The sequence below is a fragment of the Bos javanicus genome, chromosome 20, assembly GCF_032452875.1.
Source record: "Bos javanicus breed banteng chromosome 20, ARS-OSU_banteng_1.0, whole genome shotgun sequence".
Lineage (NCBI taxonomy): Eukaryota > Metazoa > Chordata > Mammalia > Artiodactyla > Bovidae > Bos > Bos javanicus.
The window spans coordinates 8,449,815-8,469,431 of NC_083887.1; the positions used below are offsets into that span (position 1 = coordinate 8,449,815).

At 34.1% G+C, this 19,617-nt stretch overlaps 1 protein-coding gene across 2 annotated transcripts in view; it reads right to left on the reverse strand.

The window, feature by feature from the left end:
- The window catches only part of FCHO2 (FCH and mu domain containing endocytic adaptor 2), a 126,118-nt gene that overhangs the window by 19,255 nt on the left and 87,246 nt on the right, over positions 1-19,617 (reverse strand). For both annotated transcript variants that reach the window (XM_061393291.1, XM_061393292.1), the window contains 7 exons: positions 18,592-18,603; positions 18,216-18,240; positions 16,362-16,404; positions 13,861-13,955; positions 9,291-9,394; positions 7,541-7,670; positions 3,081-3,192 (listed from right to left, as the gene is read on the reverse strand). In XM_061393291.1, coding sequence (XP_061249275.1) covers positions 3,081-3,192; positions 7,541-7,670; positions 9,291-9,394; positions 13,861-13,955; positions 16,362-16,404; positions 18,216-18,240; positions 18,592-18,603 — 521 coding nt within the window. The remainder of the gene's footprint in view (positions 1-3,080; positions 3,193-7,540; positions 7,671-9,290; positions 9,395-13,860; positions 13,956-16,361; positions 16,405-18,215; positions 18,241-18,591; positions 18,604-19,617) is intronic.

Genomic DNA, 19,617 nt, shown 5'->3' on the forward strand with positions numbered 1-19,617 from the left:
GGCGGTCTCCTAAGGCCACTGCTTCCCTGGAAACACTATCTCCAGCTGTAGCTGTTTTCCCTCCAAACCCTACAAAGTGCTGGGCCTGGTGGTGGCAGTGGCAGGTGCCTTGCTTCTCACTGCTTCTCACAACTGTATATTCTTTCCTCCTTCTGAAAAACGTTCTTTTGAAAGAAGAACCACCTTCTTTTGAAAAACCATCAGATTATACTACTCTCTATCAGAACCCTTCAAATCATTTTCAACATTTCGTTTCCTGAAAATTTAAGCTCCTGACTCACTGTCAATCTGTTTCTGTACCACTACTCCTGTCATAAATTTTTAGTGATTTCAATATCCACACAGATAAATCTTCTCAGTACTTTGGTCACCTAGTTCTTCAGCCCCTTACCTTCTGGATCCTGCCTTCCAGCCTACCTCAGCCACACTTAAGCCCCGCTATCATCTCAGTCTGACTCCCCACGGATCAGATTGTCACCTCCTACGTTTCTAAATCATTCCATCTAGTACTGCATCCCCAACTTCATCAAAACCCTCCATAGTCCATGTTCCTTCTAGCTTTTCCACTAATCTTCATTCTCCCTTCCCTTCATATCCTCAGTTCCCCAGCCTGAGACTTCATGGTCCATCATTATGCACACTCCTTTGTATAACCCACCCGTTGGTTCTCTCTCACTTGACTATGCTTGCTTGGCGAAAGTCTTAACCAAATCCAGATCCTCACCCCCTTCTACATGGCTCAACGTGACTAGAAAAAACATATAACTATACAGCCAGAACTCTCAATTGGACCCCCTTAGTATTGGTATAGGATATTCGACTACATTCCCTAGCTCTTTTCATACTTACTTTCTCCTTTAACCTGTAAAATATCACCCCCTCCACCTGCAGTCAATGACTTTCCTTTAAATTTTATGAAGGAAATAAAATGAGAAAAGAACTTTCTCACAGTCTCACTGCTAAAATCCTAAATGTCCCTTAGGCTGAAGGCATCTATATTTCTGCCTTCCCTCCTATTTCAAGAGATAATAAGTCTATGCACCTAAGGTTAATCCTGTCACTTCTGTCCTGAAGCACATCTCATACTGAAGAATTTCACTCATGCAACTGTCCCCTTTCCTGCAGGTTCAATTTTTTCCATAAATATTAGATTCTTCCCACATGCATACTGAAATGCCTATTATCTTTAAAAAACACAAAAACTAAAATAAATAAAAGCCTCCTCTGATTTCTCTCCTGCTACCGCCCACTTTCTCTGCTCTTACTTAGAGCAAACTATCCTAAAAGAACTGCCTAACATTTGCTCTCTCTGAATACAGCTGTCTGTATTTGCATCATCTCCTGCTCCTGAGCTCCCCTGAAGCAGGCTTTCATCTCCACCGGTCTACTAGAGCTGCTCTTGTGAAGGTCATTAATGACCTCTATAATGTCAGTAATCAATTTTTCTTGACCTGACGCCTGCTTTCATGAGAGTTTATTCACAGTTTCTGGGATACTGCTCTATTGGTTCTCTCCCCACCTCTCATATTGCTTGCTGTCCCAAACTCCACTGCTGATCATTCTTAGCTTCCTGTTTTTGCCAGGATTTAGTTCTCATCAGATCTCTTCTTTACACCCTAATGCCCCCAGTTTAAAGTGTCATGTACAAACTAATAACTTCCAAATATTTTCTCCCTAATCTGAACCTATCTCCCTAACTCCAGAATCATGTATTCAACTACCGTCAACATCTCCACTAAGGTGTCTTAAATTTGGCAATCTACACACTCAACAATCTTGCCAGCTCTCTTTTCAAAATATATTCAAAACTCCCATTACCACTCACCATCTCCTCTGCTAATACCCTTATACAAATAACCATCATTTCTCACCTGGACTTCAGTGGTTAACCCTTTCTCTCTGCATCTACTCTGGCTCCTTCTAGTTTATTCTCCATATAGCAGGCAGAGTGCTACTTCAAAAATATAGGTTAGTAACCTCATCACTTCTCTACTCAAAAGTCTCGACTTGCTTCCCACCTCACCCAGAATGAATTCCAACCTCGCTATCATGGTCTGCAATACCCAACTTGATCTGTTCCGCCTGTGGACTTAGCGTGGCTACCTTCCTCCTTGTTTACTTCTACTCAGTGACATGGTTCTTTCTGCTGTTTCTTGAATATTTCAAGTGTGCTTCTACCTCAGTCCCTTACACCGCCTGCAACGCTTTTCACTCAAGTTATGTGTCTTTGGTTAATGCTCTTCCCTCAGTGTCTTTCACACATCTACTTAAATCAACCTAAAAAAGTTTTCTCTGATCATTTTATCTAAAATAGTAGCTGACTGTTGTTAACTGTTTATCCCCTTAACCTGGTTTTTCTTCATAGCATATTATCAATACCTCTACTTTTCATAAGTAACATTATTCATTCAACACACATTCATTCATAAAATATTTGCACACTTACCATGTGTAAGATTCTGTTATAAGTGCTGAGGATACTTTAGTAAACAAAAGTTCTTCTCTAGAGAGCTTACATTATCTCAAGAGAAAACTAATAAACTTTCTTTCACAACAATGCAAACTTATACTAGTCTTGCACTAAAATATTTAATGAATGAATGTTATACATGAAAAATAAATGAGTGATCATTTACCCTAAGATCATTTTCTTAAAAGTAAGAGGTTAAACTAATCCTTCAAGAGTCTGCTGTAAATAGATATACACTGTAGGTCGTTCTTGCAAAAATCACACTTTCACCAAAGATATACATTAGGTGAAGATTCAGAATTCTATCCCCATCTAGGTCAGCTGCCACAATCCTGTTCTACAGATGTGTTAAACAACAGATATGTCACACTGGTCATAAAACCTGGCCAAAAAGGTACATAAACTAGAAAAAAGCCAACACTCTGATTATAGTGGTTTCTTATATCTGAAAGACAATCTCTAAATGACTATATTTGGTAGCAAAAAGCAAGTAAACAAGTAATAGAAAACCCTAGCCTACAGAGAATCAAAAGATAACTCTCAAAATTTACCAAGTCCCCTGTGCCCTGCAACACACACACACACACACACACATCTTTGAAAAACTAACTTGGTGGGATCTGCCCCTTTAAAGTAGGCATTAACAGATTCTGTGAGGGCAATTGCCACAGGCAGGGTGTCTTGATTTCCAAGGCTGACAGGACTGGGACCTCGTGACACACCTAGAATAAATATAAGTCATTTGTTAATCCTATAGAAAGATATCTATTGAATACCAAGACAGAGTAGAGTCAAAATGTTAGCTTGTCAAAATTAACTCTATTTCTGGTTTCAAAGATGCCCCAAGTATAAATCTGGTTAAAAAACAGCATAAAACAAATTGGACAAATAAAAAGTCAAGAAAACATGTCACACTGACTTTTAATGGAATGACACAGAAGGGGTGGGTTAAGGAATGTCAGAGGGGAAAAAGCTCTTCACATGAAGAGCTGAAGTTACTAAAATATGGCTTCAAAACCACTCAGATATTAAATTCTCTCAGGTTCTACCCTGAGATTTTTCTACTTAAGGTATCGCTCTCCATTCGGTACTTCTAAATGAGCAATGTAATGTGATCATGTACTCCTTACCGCTGTGTATGTACGTGTGTGTGCGTGCGTGTGCACACGCACACATGCTCAGTCACGTCTAATTCTTTGCAACCCTATGGATTATAGCCTGCCAGGATCCTCTGTCCATGGGATTTTCCAGGCAGGAACACTGGAGTGGGTTGCTATAATTCTCTTTTACCTCTTCTTTGTCTAATGCTTGTACTATATTCCCATATTATCTTTCCTTGAAATATGACTAATAACATCATTTGGGTGTAACATTCCTGACATAAAGTTCACTTAAGTAAGATAGCTTTAGAGACAAATCATACATGTTTTAAAAGCATAACAAAATGTAAACAAATTCAATGCATGTGTATTTTAAAAACCTAAACAAAGTATCTGGTTTACTTCATGACAGAAAAATCCGTTCAAATAGCACACTGCCTTTTTTTTCCTTTACAAATGTACTCTTTTCATTTATGCCTACCATTACTGTTACTGATTGGAAAGTGGAACATTTCTTGTAACATATGATTTATGATGCAATTTTGTAAAAATAAGTCTATAGAGTAATTATTCATTCTTAAAGAAAAAAATAACCTAGATCAACACATAGCTCTGAAACTGGAATGTATGTTTTTGTTATGTAAACATTATACAATGTTCACAGCCACCAGATACGTTTATTTCAACATGAGTTACTTCGTGATACCCACAATATTAATTCTGACAAAAATCAGTTTTATTTGCCTTGCAACTAAACTTAGTATCCTACAAACAATGAGAAAGAGCTTTTGTTACCTTTAGAGGACAGGAAGATTTTGTAATGTTAAAGATTTTGATAAATTCTGATTTAGAAAGTTCTTCATAATTTAAAAAAAGGGCTCCGTGATTAAAAATACACAGAAACAGGAACTGCTATTTCTAGGTCACTGGGAAAGTAAATCCTCCCTAACAAGACAACTTAAAATTTCATACGAAAATAAACTCAGTATTAAAATGTATTCCCAAAATCACAACAGCTACTATTTACTAAGCACTAATATATGCCAGACACTTTGCCAAAGAGGCATGGAAGAAATGGTGCCTTTTTGAACCACTAGGAGGTTTTTTTGCAAATCAGAAACATACTTTGTGGGTGATAGGCTGAGTGATGAAAGGACATGAAAATGTGTCTGAAGAAGTGTTTATGACCCAGACAGGACACGAAGGACCTTTAATTTTATTCCTCTGGCACTAAAAGCCACTGAAACGTTTAAAAGAAACATGATTGTGTTTTTCATTCTGCAAGATCACTGAACACTGTGAATCCTGGATTGAAGATACAAATGACTTGACAGGAATTCAAAATGAGGCAAGAGATAATTAAATGAAGGGCTTGAGAGGCAGTAGTTTCTAGGATATGTGATTACAACTATGCAATCACATGTTCATGCAGTGGGAAAATTTCATTGTAAATCTAAATTAGTTCAATTTTTTTTAAAATATCTTGTTCTAAACTAGAGAGTCACTAGAAATTCAGGAAAGCATATTTTCAGAGAAAGAGGAAGGCTATAGTAATATTTTATTAGAGAAAATTATGTTTTCCTAAATATGAAATTAATCTTTTCCCTTAAATAATCTACACAATTGAGTATTTACACACAGTCAGGGGTAACATTAATGTCTGCTACTGCTCTGACATTAAAAATCAAAAGAACCTACGAAGTTATTCTTTTCAATTACCCAATTTAGGCATATAAAATGAGAGTTCTTGAAATAGTTTCCCCATAAATTGTAAAGCCTGTTATTGAAATACTGGTGAGAAGGAAAAAATACTGGAGAGTTAGGTAAAAACTCAAAATCTACTTAACATTTTTGCATATCCTCCTTTGTATTTTCCATTTTTGCTCCCAAGGCCATATTGTATATGCATACTTAAAATGTTTGACATAGGAAATATTTACTTAAGTCCCTAAAAGTCTAAATGTGTACTGTATTATTCAGAATAACTCACCGTATAGAAATAATTCCTTGGATATTCTTTTTAAGGATAATATGCATTATTATTCAGAATAACTCACTGTATAGAAATAATTCCTTGGATATTCTTTTTAAGGATAATATGCATTCTAATTCTGACTTAACTGTTGCATATTTAAACACCGTACGTGTTTTGAAAGTGCAGACAGAGAAAGCTGAAATAAAGAGTATCTACCTTTGTAACAATCAATGAATAGATTTTTGTGGAATTCCTTTCAGCTCAGAAGTAAAAAACAGGTGCTTAATCCAACTACTTCCCGCCTCTGCACCTCTAACTTCAGCTCACTGTACGAGTGGTTTTTGTGTGACAGCCTTTGCTTTGGATGTCTTTATATTATAGTTTTCTTTACACTGATATAATCTTTCTGGTTCTTTCCTAATCGGTTTTTCTCTGCTTCTGATAGCCCCAGAGTAATATTTGTTGTTATATCTTAATAGAGAGGAAAGAAGAGCAGGGGGATGGAAGATAATGCAAAAATACTGTATATTTTTATAATTTATCCAGTATCATTAATAGATCCTGTATAGAAACTGGACATAATTAGTATAAAATTGAGACAGTTAAACCTCAGAGTTATTCTTGATTTCTTAAACACTATACATTGCTGGAAAAGGAAAAATTGGGTAACAGTATTTTAGATATACTTTAGGATCATTAGTCAACACATACATCTGCTTTCAATACAATACCTTGTGAAGTTTCACTGTGCTTTTCAATTTCACAGAGTGTCCCAATCAAATTATCATCTTCTATCATATTTAAATAAAACAAAATATTGCAGGAAAAGAAAATACTTTCAAGAACAAGAAGCAAAAACTTAAATCTGAACACAGAGCTGAATAAATATCACAATAGAGAGAACATTTTAGATAGATTTAAAGAAACTCTTGCACAAAGTCCACATTACATCCTCCTGCATGCCTGTACCATCAATGCCACCTACTTTGATTCTCCTATTGCCAGCACTGGCTAAAACGATAAATATTTTCCAACTTAATCAAAATTAAAGTTTCCTTTATGAACAGAAAACCTTATGAATTATCTAGGTAATGGGAAAGGACTAAAGCAATTTTGGTAACTCAGACCTGCTTGATTTCTAACAGGACCCACCTATGTTCTTTATGAGTAAAACACAGATTCTATGGAAATAAAAAGTAAGAAAACCACATATGCAAACAAAATATAAAAAGAAAGTGCCCATTACAGCAAACAGAAATACTTATTGAATATATTATTTACATAAAGTTAAAACATGGGAAAAACAGTCTGTTCACAAAGGTATATAAAATAAAATAGTAACACCATGTTCAGACATTTAGAAATCAAATCATTTTTCTCAGCCTGTACCACTCATGCAATTTTTATATTGGATACACACAGAAGATGCATTTCTTCTGAGTTTTGACAAATCAAATTGGGTATAATTAAATCAGCTTAATTAGAGTTGGGATTCTGAAACTTAAGATGCATCAGAATGGCCTGGAAGGCCTATTCAAGGACTGCTAGCCCCACTTCACAGTTTCTAACTTAAAAGGACTGCATTTCTATTAAGTTCCCAGGTGATACAGACAGATGCTGCAGGTCCAAGGATCACACTGCAAGCACAAAGCCCTCTTTCTTTCAGAGTCAACTGCTTTTTAAAACAAATTTTTTTAGGAATGCAAATATCAATTCACAGTAGAAAGTACTGCATCATATTCTGCCTTCAATTATATTTATATTGGTCAAAAATTTATAAGTTTGATGCATTCTTAACAGTGCTAATCATGATTAAAATTCTCTATTCAGATAATATAAAATGTGAAAAAGAAAAGGAACTATCATTATTAGTTTGATAATGCCAGGTGTGTTTCCAAAAACCAAAATGTCAAATGTTAAAACTTTACTACCATCAATCAACCTGATCATATTTTGGACATTAACTTTTGCATGCAATCTGTGATACTTACTTACCTACAGTTGGAGTATTGGCAGCACTTAGTGAAGCAGAAGATGAGATAGAGGAAGAACTTTCTGCCCGTGCTAATGGAGCAGCAGGAGGTGGGCTGGTATTAGAAGTTACAGGTGGGCTGAATGGCCTGGGCTTAAAAACGAAATGTCATTTACCAAAATGCTCAAACAATCCCCCAGTTATCAGAAAATATTTTTAGGTATCAAGTAAGATTAGTTTTAACATACTATTAATAAACCAAATTTATTGTGTTTCTTAAAACTCACTATTAGATACCATAGAGCTGAAAAGGCTATTTTAAAATAATCCTGTGAAGAGAATCTTTGTATATAAAACTTTTTCTGTAATGTATATAAAACTTTTTCTGTATTTTAAAAAGCGTACTTAAGATATATTCTCAGAAGCTAAATTATTAAACAGTATGAAAGCTTTTCATACATAATGCCAAACTGCTTCCTATTTGGGTAACTCAATTTACCCCATTGCCTATAATAATATAAGAGAATATTTTTCTGCACTCTTGCCAGCAATGAATCGATGAACCTTAGAAGAAGGAAAAATAATAAAATTTTAAATATTTTAGCTAATGCTATAGATAAAAACAAAACTGGCATTTCTGTCTTACGAGCTGTCTATATTAGCTTTGCCTGATTTAGTTTGAGGAGGTCTTAGTATTATCTGAGTTTTCACTAACTCTTTTTTTCATTTGAAGCAAGTATTTTCTTCCTAAATATTGCTTCACTTTTGGCATTTTATAAACCTGTCTACATTTTCCTTATAATTCATTGTAATGCCTCCTTACTGAGAAAAGTTTGCCCCATTCAGAGGAGAAAATCTTAATTCTATTGTCTCTCCAGTTTTCTGGTTAAAAACAAATACAAAAAATATGATTCTAATCCATTTATCTTTTACTTGGTGAATGGATTTTTTCCTTCCAAATTCCTAACTGTTTCAATAACACATTACCAACACTTCCTGAGGTGTTTCATCTTTAAAATATGGAATACTGAGCTTAATTAAAAACAACCCTTTCCTGTTTATAAAGTTATGTGAATTAAGTATTTAGTTAGTGCCTGCTGCTGCTGCTAAGTCACTTCAGTCGTGTCCGACTCTGTGCGATCCCACAGACAGCAGCCCACCAGGCTCCCCCGTCCCTGGGATTCTCCAGGCAAGAACACTGGAGTGGGCTGCCATTTCCTCCTCCAATGCATGAAAGTGAAGAGAAAGTGAAGTTGCTCAGTCGTGTCCGACTCTTAGTGACACCATGGACTGCAGCCCACCAGGCTCCTCCGTCCATGGGATTCTCCAGGCAAGAGTACTGGAGTGGGGTGCCATCGCCTTCTCCCTACTTAGTGCCTACTACATGTCAAGTCATGGGTACTAGATACAAAGAGGTGAAAGACACTTTCTGTCCCCAGTTATTTGGGTTCTATTCAGAGTCAGACTCTCCCAAACTAGTCTTCTTTCCTTCAATCTGTTCTGTTTTACTTCAGCTAAAACATTCAATACATGGATTATGGGGTAACACTGCAGATGTGTATCAGGGGAAAAGATTAAGCTTGACACTTAGAAATTTAATTCTGGCAATTAAACTGGCAAGTAAAAGATGAAGTAAAGCAGGGAAAATTTTTCTATACTGTGAAGACTTAAGTAGAAAATGCCAAGGATTTAGCAGTAAAGGAACATACAGAAAAATATCATTTGCATATTAAATCAAAACAGTTATAATGAAAAAGAAAACTGAGTACATACTATTTCATTAATCCCACAGAGTTTGCCTGAAGTAAGCTTTGGTCTGGAAGCAGGCCTTGGAGGTGGGACAATGGTGCCTACAGAAAGAGGAGTTGTGGGCCTGGCTGGTGGGTGGAAAAAGAGGATTTGAAGAAAACCATTAATACATAGCAATCGTTAGATAAAAACATTCCATGACAGAGGAATCATTAGGATTCAAAGCTCATTTTTCAGAAGTTCTTTTTCTTTCAAATGTAATTATGGCTATTTGTGAAATGCTGGGAGTCTATCAAATATGACTTTCTCAGAGTTACCAATAATATTCCTGAAAAAAATTAAGTTTTCAATAAAACTGACAATTATAAATTATATTAGCTTCAATTATTTATACATATAAAAATTAAACCTAATAAGAAGGTAAAAGTAAACTAATTTAAGGCCTAAGGTCTTTAGTTTCTTGCCAATACTTGTACTTTACACTTATGTAAGAACAAGCCTTTGAAGCAACATCTTCAAAGTAAAAACATGAACTCTAAATAAAATATCTACCTTAATTAAACTTGTAATCTCACTTTTAAGTTGAACCACACTGTGCCATTTTTTGGTGACAATCAAAATATCTTATTAGTTTACAAAAACCCTCCCCAAATCACTATAATTAATTTTTGGCAAACACAGAAAATTATATATTAACTTCCTAAATCCTACATAAATTTAGTGTTCAATGTTTTTCAACACTATTTGCAAATATTGCAGTTTTAAAAATCAGAAATACAAATCTTAGTAGTCCTAATTAAAAATAACTCTCAGCATGACAGAAATTAATGAATAAAGTTCAAGCGTATATTATCAAAAGTTACACACGTATTAGTATAATCAAAGCAAGAATGTAGAATGGAAGCAAATACATTTAAATAATCCTTAATTAAAAGGCCCTTCAAATTCCTTTGGTCCACTCTAAGAAGTGGGTCTGTAATTTAGATTGAAGAATGTATCTCAGTAACTTCTGTACATTTACAACGCGCCAAGCTAAAAATATAAGAAAGTGCCTGAGTACGCACACAGAAAAATAAACAGTAGAGCTGAGAACTCTTAGTCAGCAATGGAGGAGTAAAAGGGAGCGTGGAGGTGGTAGGAAGAGACCCAAAGAAAAAGGCAGTTACATAGGAGTGAAAGCAAATGCATGGGGGCACGGAATTATCTAGAAAGCAGATCACATGGAGAGATAAAAGATGCAAGCACAGTTCAGGCTGCCTGAAGAAAACAGTAGAACCCTGATGAGAAATTAAGTTTAGCAGCTGCCATCTTCCAGTCAGCACCGGTTCTTTCATGCTGCCCCCTTACTGTAAGCTGAACGCTGGAAAAAATGTGAAATAACCTGAGGGCTGGAATACTTTCTTGTGCGATGACACATTTACTTTAAAGATGTGTTCATTATCAACAAAACCAGCAGTGACCAACACTCAAGCTACTTCACGCTTGTGAGAGGGCTTAACATAGCAGAGGTATTAACACGTAAATACAGAACAAGTGGCATTTAGACTGATTCAATCCAAGCCTGGTAGGAGTGTCAAGTTCCACTTCTTTGAATAATCAGAATTTGCTTTTTGAGAAAAACTAACAGCAATATTCATTGTCTTCACTGTTACAAATTAATCTATTAGTTGTAAGTTATAATACATAAATTATAAACAAATCTATCCAAAGCACCAGAGAACCTGAAAGTATTTTCATTCAGCTTTACAATGCAATCTCGAGTGCCTTCTGGGCTCCACTAGTAATTTTAACAAGTTCCTCAGTAAAGGAAATCCACCAACTTTGCAACCATGAAGCAAAAGAAAATTTTTTATGCTTCCTGGTGGCGTCATCACAGCAGGAGAGCAGAGAGGGTTGGTGGAATAGTCTGGTGATGGGTTTTCTAGACCCCAAATCTGACCTGGTTTCAAGTTAACACTGAATTATCACACGCCCAGACAAATCAATCTGGGAGAGAAAAGCGGAGTTCCTATTTTGTTCATTAAGAACAACAGCAACAGAAGAAAGCAACTGAAAACTAGAAGCAACAAGAAAATTCTAAAATTAAAATATAAATCTATATAGGCAAATAGTTCTTATTTCAGGTAGTATTATTTTAATTACTCAAAAACAGAAAATTTTAATAATACATGGAACAAGACAAGGAGCTCAAACTTTATATTCATCGCGGAAAATAATTACAAGAATAAGAAACTAAATTTAAGGCCCCAAAATACATAAAGCCAGAATTATTCTTTTTTTTTCCCAGAGGAGCAAAAGGTAATGCTAAGAGTCCGTAAAAGTCTAAAAGATTTGACAAGGTGTCAAAGTGATGGTGCTGGGTACTGTGTTCCTCAACAAGCAATAAAACTTAAAACTGTCACAGGGAGTAAGACAGGCGAAATCAGTGTTGAAGTTGAGATGGTCTATACTAGCACTTATCAAAGGGGAGGCAGGTATGAGATATTTATATTAAACTTTATATACATGTTTTTATTATATATAAATTTGTATGTAAGTTATACATATATAACATCTATATGGTAGAAAAAGCAACTGAAAACACTTCTGTACCAAGCTCCAAGCATGTTTTTTAAATACAAAACATTGAAAGGTTTAATGTATCAGTTACTAACTGATAGGAATTATTTTCTTAGACTAGTTTAGTTGAGATGGAGTCATTAATGAATTAACATTCTGGAGGGGACAAAAGAGAGGAGGGAATAATCTGACAACCTGGCCCATTCTAACGTGAAAATGGGTTAATGATGTAGACAATGTTAAAATAAGGGAGACATGTACTGCAAAAAGAGGTGGAAGGAAATTTAAGACAAAATGCCTATTTAATAATTTCACTTAGAGCCAGTCTTATGAAATAGAATCATCATAATGTATTCATCAGTTTTATCAATAATTATATCCTGTCCAGGTGAGGACCTAATAATAATTATGGGTGAAGACCTAATAATAATTATTGCACAGCAGAATAACTCTTTTCAACAACACTAACATTCTTTGAAGGGAAAATCATATAGTATTTTTTAGACTTAATAGGAAGGTTTTAAAAAGCGTATCAAAATAAATTTTAAAATAAGCAAAAAGAAAGTTTTATCACTCCCAACCCACTAAACATCAAATGACAACTAAAGTATCATTTTTTTGTTTTACCTGAAGTTGAAAGGAATATGGGCAAAACATTCTTTAGACGGTAGCAAGAGGAAAAGAGCAATTTTTTGAAAAGAGAGAGATTGTGCTAAAGAAAACAGAAACAATGGTGGAATTATGAAGAAATTTCTGTATGGCGGAAACCTCTGTGAGAACAGACAATGTGAGAATTTTGATTAAGACCTTAATACAACTTCAGTTTTTCCTATACAATTATTTTACTTATAAGATCCATTAGTAAGATTAGTTTCCTAAAACTGAACAGTAAACAAAAGCCAAATGAGAAAGGCTATAATGCCACTTCAGAATATGTTCAATTATCTAACGACTGATTCTTACTCTTCAAAATTCTCAATTTTTCAGTTAAGGTTGCCTAAAATCCACATAATTTCTAGAACTAAAAAACATTAGTTTCTAAACAATCCAACTGGAAATACTAGTGTTTATTTTAGTATTTGTAGCAAAGTGTTTCAATGTAACTTACTGTTTTATCTGCCAGAGTATGATGAATTGAATGAAGATTTTGGAATTAGTAAAATCCAGGTTTGAATCTATGCCTCATTTCCTAGTTATACGGTGTTAGAGAAGTTCCTGATCATCTCTGAACTTTAATTTTTTCATATATAAAATACTGACAATAAAAAGGACTTCATGCAACACTTCCTTAACTCTAAATACTGTATGGCATTTCTGAAATCCCAAAGAAGTTTGAAGATCAACTTAAAGTGATTTTATTTTCTGTTTTTGAACAAGCAGTTTTATTAAACATGCTTTGATTGTTGACTAATGGGATTTTATATTTTGAAGAAAAGAGGAATTTAATATATTCTTTCCAGAAGACTAACTAAAATGCATTCATTAAGTTCTTTTCATGCACTTCTTGGGAAGTGCTGAAGCCTTTCTGGAAAGCAGTTTGGCAATAAGCATCAATGGGCATACCTTGTGACTCCTAAATCTTGTACTGATAAATTATTATAAAGATATGAGACGTGTGGACAAAATCTGTTTTATCTATTAATGTCCATAACAATAAAAATTGGATGCAATTTGAATGTACATCAAGAATGGACTAGTTATATTAACACACATCTTATATATTACTAGTTATATATAACATACACTAGTTATATTAACACAATAACACACATCTATATTAACACACAGTTGAATACTAAAAATTATTATTTGTGCAGTGATATACAAAGGGAAAAAAAGTTGGTTTTTGATGAATTTTTACTTTAAAGACATATGGTCTTTAATGTAAATTAACAAATCAGTACACAATTACTTTTATATGGCAATATGATCAGAGGACAAGTTAAATTTTTGATAGTTAAGTACAACATTGAAATAATGGATAAATCAGTTAGAAAAAATAACTGCTGCAGTTTAAAAAAATAAATATATTTACCTGATGACGATGATGAAGTTAATGAAGCTGAAGATGATGAATCAAGAGATGGTCCAAACAGGGGGTCCCAAGCAAGTAAATCACTGGTCCCTTTCCTATCACAACATTTTAAAAAGAAGCATTTTAGCAAATGAGCATTTTATTAGTTATAAAATCTAGGAATACATTTCATAGAAAGAACTACAACAGCAATATATATGATCAAAGAACTGGATGTTCTGCCAGTTGAATATATGAAGAACTTAATTAGCAGGTAAATAGGTTTAATAAACTGTATTAACTGCTATAAACAGAACCCTACAATAACATTATGTAAAGTTCTTAAGTGAGAATAGTTTAATCCCTACAAATTAAATCTTGTTATATTCTAATAATCATAGGAGCTGCCAGAATGGAAATTAATTTCAGTTTTACAAATGAAAAGCAGCATGGGGAGTCTAAAAGAGCTGCCTAAACTCATGGAGCTAACTCTATGGCAGTGTCAGATTTGTGAAATTCACATCTAGAACCCAGTCTTGGACAGAAATTTCTTAAGTGACATGAAATCAAATAGAAATTTTGTTTAAGTTGATGAAGAAAGGGGGTAAAGGACTTTTTAAAAAGTATCTTTTAAGTACAGGGTGGTGGCTTAAGCCCTATGTATATAAATGATGCTACAAACTTCAACGGTCTGACCACTGTAGTAAATCAGGCACAGGCAGAATTTCTCCCTCGGTAATCCCTGCCTGGGCCACTGGATGTATGGGTCATACATGCCTTTTTATGAGAGGTTACCAAGACTAACTACAAAATCAAGAGCATGAACATTTTCGTTTCAGAAACCTCCATGTGCTGCATAACCAAAGATTTTCCTCCACTAACCTTTGGAATCCTCCAAACTAGTTACTCTCAGGATTTCAATCTTGGCTCTTCACTTTAATACAAACTTTTATATAAATGTTTCTCTTTTTCATTTGAGTCATACCCCTTTTAAGATGCTTAATCTCTATTCTGAACACCTGACCTTTGTACCCCTTTTTAAACTAATTTTCCCAAATTTACTGAGATATTCTTGACAAATAAAAATTGTATTTATGCAAAAAAATAAAATTGATCCCCACTTTAAAATAATTTAATGTATCAAACTACCATTATTTAAAATATTTTTTAGAAATCTGAGAAAACAGGCCCACGATAATAAAATATTACAATCACTTATAAGTGGAGATCTAATATCTCAACAGGTACCCATATGGAAACACACTTATGATAAAGTACAGAATCATAATTGTATAAATGATTCCTGAAAACAGTCTTAAAACACTAAACAATTTATCTTTAAAAATGAAAAATCAAATGAATACCACTGGTGTGCTCAATTAGTGCTTAGCTTCGGAAGTTTCCATTTCAAACTATCCATTTAATTAAGTCTACTTTTACTCATGCAATAAATATTTAAAGTATTCTTACTAATATAGAAGTGAGGGAAAAAACCCATGCAACACTGGCTTAAAATATTTTTTCTTTTTAAGAACAACTGGCAACACGTCGTCTCTCCTTTATCAACTTAATTGAAACATTTCGTTTTGAGGTTCATAAAGTATACAGTCTACTTTACAAAGTCAAAATTGAAGGAAAAGTGAGAGAATTTCCATGAGAATAACTAGTTGAAATATAGACATGCACGCTGCTGTATTTAAAATGAATAACCAGTGTCCTACTGTGCAGCACAGGGAACTCTGCTCAGGGTTATGTGGCAGCCTGGACAGGAGGGGAGTCGGGGGGAGAAAGGATACATGTACATGTGTAGCTGAGTCCCTTGCTCTCCACCTGAAACTGTCACAACACTGGTAATCAGCTACACGCCAATGTAAACTAGAGTTAAAAACAAATAGACGTGCATGACTTTGGGATACTATCATTTACTTACAAAAGCAGTGAGGATCCCAAAGCCAAATACAGTGGAATGAATGTTTTTCTAATTATCATAGAAATAAATACTGTCAAATGAGAAATAATTTAAAACATCTAAAAACTCTGACATTTCACAGCTTAGGAAATGGGATGAATATAAACAGTCTTCTAGAGTTAAAACTACAGAGAAAGTAAAACTCTCTAGAAAGAAAAAAAGGATACTTAAAATTTAAATGTAGTGGGGAGGAAAGGATTAAATAGGTAGAAGACACAGGATTTTTAGGGCAGTGAAATTATTCTGTACGATACTATAATGGTGGACACATGTCATTATCCATTTGTCAAAACTCACAGGATACATACAACACCAAGAGTGAATCCTAATGTAAACCATGGACTTTGGGGGTGTTAACAATTTGTCAACAGAGGTTCATCAATTGTAACTATGCTCCTCTGGTGGTGGATTCTGATAGCAGGGGAGGTTTGGCATATGTGGAGGCAAAGCATATAAGCAAAAACCTCTGTACCTTCCACTCAATTTTGCTGTGAACCTAAAATTTCTCTAAAAAATAAAGTCATTTACAAAAGATTTTGAACGTAAAACTTACTCATTGGATGCAGCAGACGGCTTTGATTTTGTTAACTCTTCACCTAGTTAAAAAGTTGAAATATTATGAAAAAATTAATCCAATAAAATATTTTAATGTAAAGAGAACTACTACACACAGATCAACTTTTAAATTCTGATAATAACACACACACACACGAAGAAAAGGAAAACAATCCTTTTACAAATTTTCTACCATTTAAGAATATTAAAATAAGAGCTGAATTTCTGCTGAACCTTTATCTCTAGTATCTTTGATAAGAAATAACTTGAGTCAACTAAACCATCATATTTGTTAAACTGCTGTTCATAAAAAAATATGGGATGCAACTCTAAAAATCAGAACAGATGTTTAAAAGCGTATGTACCACTCAACAATTTTAACTGATGAATCATGAAAGCACTTTTCAAGCTCTAAGATATTATTAGTGATTATTTTATTGACCAAAAGTAGATACTAACTCCTGAAGAACACCTTATTTTGAAAAATAAAATTTTTGTAACAAACTGGAACAACAGTCTCTTTATGAGATAGTCTATTTTTCTACCTTCTGCATTTGTAACATGAATCATTTCATAAGCAACTGGTACCTGGGGGAACAGCATCAGTAAAGCAAAAGTTCTGTTGGTTCATAAGCAATTTTCACTGCACCTTAATGTTTTGCATCACCAAGAATAGCTGATGAATGCAGAACACATCAGCATGGGTAATTACAGCAAACTGTGAGGAATAACAGGCTTCCCTGGTGACTCAGTGGTAAAGAATCCACTTGCCAATGCAGGAGGCAACAGGTTCAATCCCTGGGTTGGGAAGATCCCCTGGAGAAGGAAATGGGAAACCCCTCTAGTATTCTTGCCTGGATAAGAATCCCATGGACAAAGGAATCTGGTGGGCCCATGGGGTTACAGAAGAGTTGGATACTACTTAGCGACTAAACAATAACAAATGTGGAATAATTCCACATTGTACATAATGCCCATTCATATCACATTCTCCCATTTGGCTTTTCTCAGCCATATGTTTTGCCTCAAAGTGTTTACTGTGGTGTTCTTTATCTTTCCGCACTTTGCCCTCATCTTCATAACTCAGTTGCTGAAACTGAGTTTATACTCTTTTTCCTCCTATCCCCTATCAACAAGCTACTTACCATTTATTTTTTAAAAGTATTAATGAAATCTTACTTTTAGTTTGGTATTTACTAAGAATAGGTCTTTTGAACTGTGCTAGAATTTTTAATTACGACTGATGTCATGGTTTTTATTAGGCACTGTTCACAAAACTGCATAACTTTGGTGTGGGCTGCTCAGCTCTGTTTTTCCCACAATGTGCGCTATATTTGGGCTTCCCTGATAGCTCAGCTGGTAAAAAATCTGCCTGCAATGCAGGAGACCCTGGTTCGATTCCTGTTATGTTTAACTCATGATTCTGCAAATGATGTTACCATCCCCAAATCATTTGTAGTATAATTTACTATACTAAAAACTTTATAATAGAAACTATAAATGTGATATGACTTAAAGACCAAGCTAAAACTCAGAAGCGCCTTCTGCTTCATGAAGAGTTATGATAGTTTAACTGTTTTATAAGCTTAATCAGAAGCTGCTCTTTGGTTTTGCTGATTTATGAAAAATGTGGTAGTCATGTATTAAAGCTTAAAGCACATCTTAAAACTAAAAGAAATAATACACATAAATTGTCTTCTGTTGCAAAATAGGTATACTTCTATAGTCTGTTGTCATGGTTAATGATTAGCAAAGACCATTCCTACAACTACGTATGTTAGGCTACAAGCTTAGCAAATTCTCTGATAAATTTTAATAGACTTAAAATAACCAATTTAAATGTCAAACTTACTAGATGAATTCCGATTCATCTGCACCTAAAATAGAAATGCAAAAACCAAGTGCCATCAAACAAATAATTTAATGTTTGTAATACAATTACTTGATAAAATGTTAACACTGAGAACATAATTTTAAGTTTTTCATATATTTGCTCAATTATAAACTGTATTTAGCTAAAGAGATTACAGAAAAAACCTTTTGTTTTATAATCAAAAATAACATGTGTACCTTTAAATAATTCAATAAAATGAAATGTTTTAAAATACTAGTATCTACAGCAAGATACTATGACTTGCTAATCTAAAAGCAAATATTTTGAAAATCAATGTTTAAATATACAACGATTTTTTAAGTCAATAAATAAAAATATAAAATTTTGCACTTACTGGGCTGTGTCTCTAGTAGTACATGGAAAGAAAAAGAAAAAGAAAAACAGTGTTAAAAAAAGGAAAAAGAAAACCACAGTATTCATTTCAGAGTTTGAAATATATTTCTATGCTCTAACAATCTGTCTATTCCCTTCTTAATCGTATCTAAAATCTATATATATATACTTAAAAGACATACACTGTTGGGGGAAAAAACAATTTAAGCTAGATAAGCAAACTAGGCAACAAAATATACTCTCAAGATCCTCTTTTCAAACCTGGTATTAATAATTAATTTTTCTGATTATTACTTATTTTCTGAGTATGAAATCAATACATTCCTTTTAAAAAAAAGAAAATAGCACAAAGCATCAATTATCTCCCTACCCAAAGATGATTAATATTTTATTTCCTCTAGGCTTTTATTTACATATATATTTTAAATTATTTATGCTCTTACACAATAAAACTTTTTAATGGCTTTACAACTTCCTACTTCATATATATATGCACCATGATTTAACCTCGGTATTAATAACAATGGTAGAATAAAACCTCACTTCAGAAATATCTTTTTGGTGGAAAAAACAGTTCTCAAATTCTAAAAGTGTAAAGGAAATCAGTCCTGAATATTCATTGGAAGAACTGATTGCTGAAGCTGAAACTCCAATATTTTGACCACCTGATGCGAAGAACTGAATCACTGGAAAAGATCCTGATGCTGGGAATGATTGAAGGTGGGAGGAGAAGGGGATGACAGAGGATGAGATGGTTGGATGGCATCACTGACTCAATGGACATGAGTTAGAGCAAGCTCCAGGAGTTGGTGATGACAGGGAAGCCTGGCATACTGCAGTCCATGGGGTTGCAAAGAGTCAGACATGACTGAATGACTAAACTGAACTGAACTGATGACACTGGGAGAAAAACACTTTTTCCAACAAATACATATAAACTACTTAAATCTGCAATTAAATAATAATACAAAATGGCGAGAATTTTTATTCTCCATTATCAAGAACAGTAAGTTTAATATCAACCACA